This window comes from Mytilus edulis, chromosome 1, assembly GCF_963676685.1.
Source record: "Mytilus edulis chromosome 1, xbMytEdul2.2, whole genome shotgun sequence".
Classification (NCBI taxonomy): Eukaryota; Metazoa; Mollusca; class Bivalvia; order Mytilida; family Mytilidae; genus Mytilus; species Mytilus edulis.
In genome coordinates this window covers 16,018,818-16,026,997 of record NC_092344.1, presented here as the reverse complement: position 1 = coordinate 16,026,997, position 8,180 = coordinate 16,018,818, and the positions used below count along the sequence as shown (strand labels likewise).

Here is an 8,180-nt window from a genome sequence, read left to right as displayed (position 1 = left end):
TGTAATTTGTCAGTGCTGCTGATCAGATATTTTAAGAGGGATATGACTCTTTGATATATATATTATATAGCAGATTGCATTATAAGCAATCTCACATCTACATTTCTTGAAAAAATGTTATAAAAATTTATATCATACATGTACGTTTTATTAGCGATTTCTCAGACTAGTCCGAAAATCATTGCTAATAAACTAATTTTGAAAGAATTAAACCCTTCAAAATATGAATCATTTAAATATTGAGGACAAAATATATCGCCAATGTTTGAAATGAGTATGAAGATCGCTGGTGATCAATTATTTCTGCAGGAGTTGTGTCTTTAAAATGTAATTCATTTGAACATTTCATAGTAAGCTCTCTCATGCTTTATAGGAAAATCAGATGAAAAATAATATTGTCAGCGTCCTCGATGTAATGCCTACATTTCTTGTAAAATGTTAATTTAAAGTTTTAAAAACACTCAAATTCACTTATTTTGAGTAATTGCCCTTGGACAGATAATTATTTGGAACGATGCTCTTTTTTTATCTGGCATTGTCAATAACAGTTTTTTTTGGTTTTTTTTGTGCTTTTTTTTTTTATATATAATTCATTTACTTATGTCTGAGACTGAAAAGCTGTTATTTATTTTACAAATAAGTGCATGATTGTTTATACTGTTAACATCTTCATTGAAATGAAGTGTATATAAAAATGTTTTATAGTCTCTCATAACTCTATCTAGAGAGCTTCTTGTATATTGTTAACTTATAGATATTTATTATTATGTTAAATATTTTATCTCCAACAAGTGCTGAGACGTAAATAAAGTGTTTCTCTCGTCTTGTGGAAGAATCTAATATTTACTCTGAAAAATATTTACATCGGATCCTACATTTCTTTAGAATGAGAAATACTCTCATAAAAAGTTATGTTTACACAATTATTTTCGGGATTGGTTATGTAACTCCTAACAATTAATAAAAAAGAACCCAATTCAATTTTTTTTTTAAAACTGTTGGCTTAGTCATACGTTTGTGATTTTGTTTCATACACATACTTTTAATTTTGCTCTGAATACAAAATTGGCAACTGAATTTTTGGGGAAAAAAACAACTACTCGGCCTTGCAGTTGTAGAAAGGGGCTGAGTTTATATTATTTGTACATAAGTGGATGGCATTTCGGATTTTTTTTAAACTCCAAATGTTTTACTTGGTGAACTACATTTCAGCATCGAAAAAAATATCAAACGGTCGTCACACAGGTAGAAAGGGTAAAAAAAAGAAAAAGGAATCGTTTTCATTTTGAATTTAGTTAGTTTCCGTGCGCAGAATTTAGTTAAAAAATGATGAGTATTCATTTTGAACATTTTCATCTTACTATAGAAAGTATAGATACGATTTTGTCTTATTATTTTAAGCACTTTTTTTCAATCTGCATTACTTAAGTTACATGTTTCTACTAAAAAAGATAATGCAATGTATACATTATATGTATTGTATGTCATCAAAACGGAAAAGTTCATTAAAGAAGTAAATAGTTTCTAAAAAAAAAAATGGTTAGGACAGGTTTTTGAGGAATCACTATCAAAGCAAAGTGAAAAATGCTTGTATTTTATTGGACAGTTGTATGGAAATGATTCATTCACAGTTCAAAGAACGGTTGAAGGTTTGCAGTCGTGCCTTCCCAGCATTTCAAGACAACTTAGTCTTATCATAAACAGAACACCGGATACAAGACAGTGGATTAATAAATGTGTGTGGTTCATCGTTTGATACGGAACAAAAAAGCACCGATACTTGTTTTTTGCATCTGTACTTTTCCCGGGTTATGGCCACCAAGTTCGCGTTTTTACTTGTCATATTCAATAAATCAAAAAAATTTACAGCAACATGGCTTCAAGTTTTACAAATTTTATATGTCTCTGATGGAATGAAAACTGAAAAAAAAATGATAGACAAAAATGAGATTTCTATTTTTTTCAGTTTTTATTTCCAAATTATTTTTTTATTGCAATGGACATCTTATCACTCTTTTTTCAGCCATTCTTAATTTTGATAGAACGTTCTGCTGTTCCTTCGTTTTTATCGTGTTGTGTTTTATTCTTTTGGTTTTTTTACATATAATATAATAAAGAAACAAAATCTTAAATTCATACACACCGCGGGAAAATCGATTATCTCCCTTGTATTCATTCATTCAAATCGAGGTCATTTTCAGCATGGATGTTCGAACTGGCAACTGAAAGCGTTATTAGAAACCAAATATGAAGAAGTTTTTCGGGAAACTTGGAAAGAAAAAAGGTGAACCTGGAAGACCAACACCGCCACCATCGCCCAATCTGTCAAATCTGGGGGCAATTGGAGCTGCTGGAGGATTTTATGTTGGTTATGAAGTGAGAGAAAAAGACTTGCCAAAGCTTCACAAAGCTGTTTGGAATGACGATTTAGTGAAAGTAAAGTCCTTAGTTAAAAAGGACGTGAACGGTTTAGATAAAGAAAACAGGTAATTGCACAATTGTTGTATATAATGCATATTGTGATCAGCTGTCAGGGTGCAGGACGTCCCCATTCCAAACATTGTTGGTCAGCCATCCATGCAGAATCAAAACAAAACATGACAAGACACGATGTTTTCGCGTTAAATGTCACTCGGTGATATATATTTATTTGATTCTTGTATTGTTTTTATTTTTAATAAACATTTATCTGCTTACATCAGTAATTAAAAATTTTAAAACAAAAAGGTGAAGACAAATTTATATGTCTCTGATGTAAACATTTCATGTTGATAAAAAAAAAATAAAAATATTTTTTATACCTGTAAGATCGTTGTGGGGCTCATATGGAAGGATCCTATCCTTTTTAGCCCACCCTATTTTGGTACACTTTCAAAACTGATACAATCATCAATCCTGCATGATTTGGTGCAATATTTCACACAATTAAAAAGTTATATAGAAAACTATTTGTGTCCTCATCAATTTCTTAACTGATACATGACTGACTCCCAATGACGGTCTATACTAATTTTAAAGGCTTCCACAGTTTTTGATGAAATAACTTCAACTGGTAGGTTATTCCAATCATTAATAATTCGTTGTGAGAAATGTCTTAATCGAAAAGAAGTGTTACATCTAGGTTTTGCTAATTTCCAATTATGCCCACGGGTATTTGTACTGATGACAGTAAAAAATCTTTCATAAGATATATCTTCGAATCCTTTTAATATTTTGAAAGCTTGTATCATATCACCTCTTCGCCTTCTGTGAGTTAGGGAAGGTAGTTTAAGTACTTTTAATCTGTCTTCATAGCTTAAATGTCGTATATCAGGAATTAATTTAGTTGCTCTCATCTGCACTTTTTCTACAGCATTAATATCTTTCTTTAAATGCGGATACCATATTGTATTTCCATATTCCACGTGTGGTCGTACCAACGCAACGTATAGTCTTAAAAATGTATATTGATCTTTAAAGATAAAAGTTCGGTTAATTAGCCCAAGTATACTATTGGCTTTATTTATTTTACTTGATATATGTTGAGAAAATTTAAGATCATTTTGAAAAATAATTCCAAGATCCTTTTCTTGTTCATCTTTAATGATATCAATATTGTTCATGGTATAAACATTTTCAGGATTATTTCTTCCATAATGGATTTGTTTACATTTGTTCACATTAAATTTCATGTCCCATAACTTGGACCAATCGTAGAGGGCATCTAGATCATTCTGTAAGACATCAGATTTAGAAGTAGGTGCATAAATTTTAGTATCGTCTGCGAAAATTTTTACTATAGACTCCACAACATCTGGTAAATCATTTATGAATATAATGAAAAGAACAGGTCCAAGTACACTGCCTTGGGGCACTCCACTAATTACATTTTGCCATTCAGATTTTTCCCCTTTCACCGCAACTTGTTGTCGACGTCCAGTTAAAAAGTCAGTTATCCATTCTAATATAGATCCACGAATACCGTATGAATACAGTTTCTTTAGTAATCTTTTATGTGGCACTTTATCGAAAGCTTTGGCAAAATCGAGATATAATGTGTCCCAGGATATATTATTATCCATATATAATGACCAGTCTTCCATGACATCAAGTAATTGTAATATACATGATCTTCCAGAGCGAAAACCAAACTGTGAGTCTGATAACAAATTATTGGTTATTAAATGATCAATCATTTCCTTCCGTATAACCTTTTCCAAAGTTTTACAAACAATTGAAGTTAGACTGACCGGTCTGTAATTTCCCGCATCCAGTTTACTACCTTTATTCTTAAAAAGTGGGGTAACTCTAGCATCTTTCCATTCTTTTGGAATTTTTCCAGTGTCAATGGACTTTTGAAATATCAAAGTCAAAGGTTTTGAAAATGTATTTGCCATACTCTTTACTATTAACGGATGAATATTATCTGGACCCATAGACTTGCTTCCATTTAATAAAAGTAGATATTTTTCAACTGTATCTTGATTGATCACAAAGTGGTCTAAAGATGATTCAAAATTTCTCTCTTCAATATTAGGTATATTATTTGGATTTTCAGCAGTAAATACACTGGTAAAAAAGTCATTTAATACAGTCGCTTTTTCCTTGTCGGAAGTAGTTAAGTTCCCATTTGGTTTCATGAGGTTTGATACTGCTGATTTTGATTTCACTTTACTTTTGACATATGTCCAAAAATGTTTTGGCTCAGTTTTAGCTTTTGATGCCACTAACTTCTCATATTCCTTTTTTGCTTTTCGAACGTTCTCATTTGCCCTGTTTCTAGCAACTTTATAAAAATCAAAATCTACTGCTCGTCTAGTAGCCAAGTATCTTGACCAGGCCTTTTGTTTGCGTTTTATATTGCTCAGACAATCAAATGTTAGCCATAATGGTTTAGGTTGACAACCCGGTTTAGGATTAGTTTTCGGTATATACGTTTCGACACATTTTTTATATTTTTCATAAAATATTTTCCACATCTCGCTTATGTCTTTATCTTCAAAAGAACTATCCCAATCAAAATTGCTAAAGTCTTCAGAAAATTTTTCGAAGTCACATTTGGAATATTTATATTTCGATTTACCAGTTTCATATTCATTGAAAGAGTACAAAAAGTCAAATGTAATGGTAGCATGATCACTAAGTCCCAGTGGAGCATCAATATTAATATTGTCAATATTGCTTTCATCTTTTGTAATAACTAAATCTAGAGTTCTACACATCTGATTTTCCCTAAATCTTGTAGGTTTATCTATATGTTGATATAGAAAATTGTCGCGTAAAGCTTCAATAAAAGTATGTTCGTAATGGTCCTCAGAGTGAGGCGTAGTCCAAAAGTTCCAATCAATATCACGCATATTAAAGTCTCCCGTTATTAAAATATTGTTATACAATCGAGCTGCTTCATTCAAAAGTCCAATAATATTTAAACATGAGTTTTGATTTGATGGGCTTCTGTATATTGAGCCTATCAATACAGTCTTATTGTCTTTTACCCAATTACACCATGAGGCATCATCATAAAGCGAATTCATATATTCATTTGGTGAGACACAGAAATTACTTTTTGCATAAATAATAACTCCCCGTCCTGTATTTTTACTTTGATAAGCTATATAGCCTTCAATGTTAAATAATGGAGAAATGCAATCTATATCAATATTTGTTTTTGGCAAAACTTCTGTTATAAAAATAAAATCTGGTTTCATGACCTGTATTTGTGCTTCAAGTTCATCAATTTTATTACGTAATTGATCAGCATTGGTGTACATACACTTTACTTTGTTTACAATTAAAGGGTTAATATTTCGATCTAAATCATCAATATTATTTTGCCTGTTATTTTCTGTACTTTCGGAAGTACTATCACTTATCACACTACCATCATTGCTTATATAATCAGATTCACTTGCATTGTCATTTTCTGCATTATCAAAATTATTAAAAAATGCATTATCTTGCGTACTATCTTTAGCACTCTCAGATGTACTATATCTTATTTCACCACCCTTTTCGCATATATCATCAGATTCACTTGCTGAATCAACATTAGATGTACTTGCATTGTCATTTTCTGCATTATCAAAGTTATTAAAAAAATTAACTGTAACATTTGAACTGTAACAAAAACCAAATGGAATTAACGTATTTACATGTTGTTTGATCTTTTCTATAGAAAGTCTACGGTCGAAAATTGGCAGTCTGACCTAAACCGCCACTTTCAACACTACTAGCTGTATTTGTCATACTAGACTGACCAGAAATGTCTTTTCTTTCAATGATTTTCCCCCGGAAAATTACCAAGTTTGCATTGTTTGTTGCTTTTTTCTTCCTCTCTAGCTCTTTTCTCAGCTCAGTGTTAATATCTCTCTCCTCTTTTGTCAAGTCAGGGGTAATATAAATATTGTTCCATTTATGTACAGTATACCCATCACTGTTTTTCCTTCTTAACAATTTAGAGTTCCCTAGAACTTTATGCTTATTTACAACGGAGCCAACAGTTACTTTCATCAGTCTTGGTTTACTCTCATTTGGTTTACCCAATCTTATAAATGATTTAATTTCAACTTCATCACTCTGAACAGTGTGCAATATATCTTTTAATGAAATTTCATCATCTCTTTTCTTATTATCAGTACTACAATCTGGTTCTGGGACATTGTGAATTATTAAGTTACATTTTCTTTCTTCTCTGTCTCTAAACGACTCAAAGGCTCTTTCAACTCTTTGGTTAATTTTAACATCCATGCTGGATTCAACTACTTTCAATTTAGTATCAAGTTCTTCAAAAAGTACCCTTTGTCTCTCAATGTGTAACCCTAACTCATTTAATTTTGGTAATACGCGGACACATCCATCACAGTTAAATGGCAAATTAGGGGTCGACTCGGTTTTCAGTAACTCATATAATTTTGCTGAAACGTGGCTACACTCTATGCAGAACCAATATCGGCATATATTACAGTTCATACATTTTTGATTTTTCTTAAATGTTTCTTCACATTGGGCACAAGATTTGTTGTTAATTGAGGTCGGCATGGTGCCTGTCTTTGGAGTTGCTGTTTTACTCATTATGTTTTTTTCTGAATGAAATGTTAGTTAAAAAGATATGTCAATGTTGTGTTGAAGCTTTCATGGAGAAAATGTTAATAGGGACACCAAATTTATGCAGGATTGATTCAGATTTTTTTAAAAAATTAGGGGCACCAAAAAAAACCCTTTTGCTGTCTTCGCCGGAACCGGAAGTGTTATGAATAAGAAAATCAAAATTTTCTTCTTAAAATAATAATTAAAATTTATTTTTACAATGTTTATAACCTGTTGACACCCATAATTTCTTCTTGGCATTCTTGAAAAGATCTATTCTGTATTTTCCCAAATAAACCACTACCTGTTTTTTAACTGGGACTTTGAGGGCTTATTTATATATATAAATATACAGCGTAAGCAAGATAACTCAGACATTTACTCGTACCATTGTAAACGTGTACCATTTCAACTCGTACCAAAAAAGTTAATTCATACCAACGTTAACTTGTATAAGTACCATTGGGAAGTTATACCATTCAGAACTCGTGCAACTGCAAACTCGTACCATTAAAATATATTCTAAAATATGAATATTTTATGATTTCTTTTTTGTAAACTTAATAAAAAAAAAAGTTGAATTACTTGAATTTTATACCAGATTTTAATAAAAACTTAGAAAGACTAAGCAACATGAACCCTACTTTAACTGAGGATGATCTTAGGTACAATGTACCATTGCATACATGTATAATCAGCTACTTTCTTCTGTGGAAAGATCAATGCGTATGTTTTTTGTGTTTTTTTTTAACAACAGAATTAAATGTTTATTTCAAATATTAGCTGTTACAATACGTACATTTGTACAACAAAGCCAATCTGCAACGGTTTTCTCTATCCAATTAGACAAGGAAAATTAACTACAAATTTGTCATTGTAATTTCAAATTATGTACGTTTTACAGACTTATAAGAGGTATTGAGTGAAATTAAAGTAAATATTCATCATTAAACACCATTTGAATGCATTTAAATGAATTGGTATGAGTTTACAATGGTATGAATTTACCGTGGTACGAGTTAGCAGTGGTACGAATTTGCATTGGTACAAGTTTTTTTTTAGTGGTACGAGTTTACAGTACAAGATAACTATGATTCATATACAACATGTACAAT

The 8,180-nt window shown here is 31.2% G+C and overlaps 1 protein-coding gene across 50 annotated transcripts in view; it reads left to right on the top strand.

Moving 5' to 3' along the window:
• The first annotated feature begins 2,175 nt into the window (after positions 1-2,175).
• Positions 2,176-8,180, top strand: part of LOC139510789 (ankyrin repeat domain-containing protein 26-like) — an 84,951-nt gene continuing 78,946 nt past the window's right edge. For 43 of the 50 annotated variants that reach the window (XM_071297603.1, XM_071297585.1, XM_071297406.1 and 40 more), the window contains exon 1: positions 2,183-2,486. In XM_071297603.1, coding sequence (XP_071153704.1) covers positions 2,248-2,486 — 239 coding nt within the window. In that variant the 5' untranslated portion in view covers positions 2,183-2,247. Of the gene's footprint in view, positions 2,487-8,180 lie in introns of all 50 variants that reach the window. The other 7 variants (XM_071297608.1, XM_071297596.1, XM_071297422.1 and 4 more) reach the window with 4 other exon arrangements.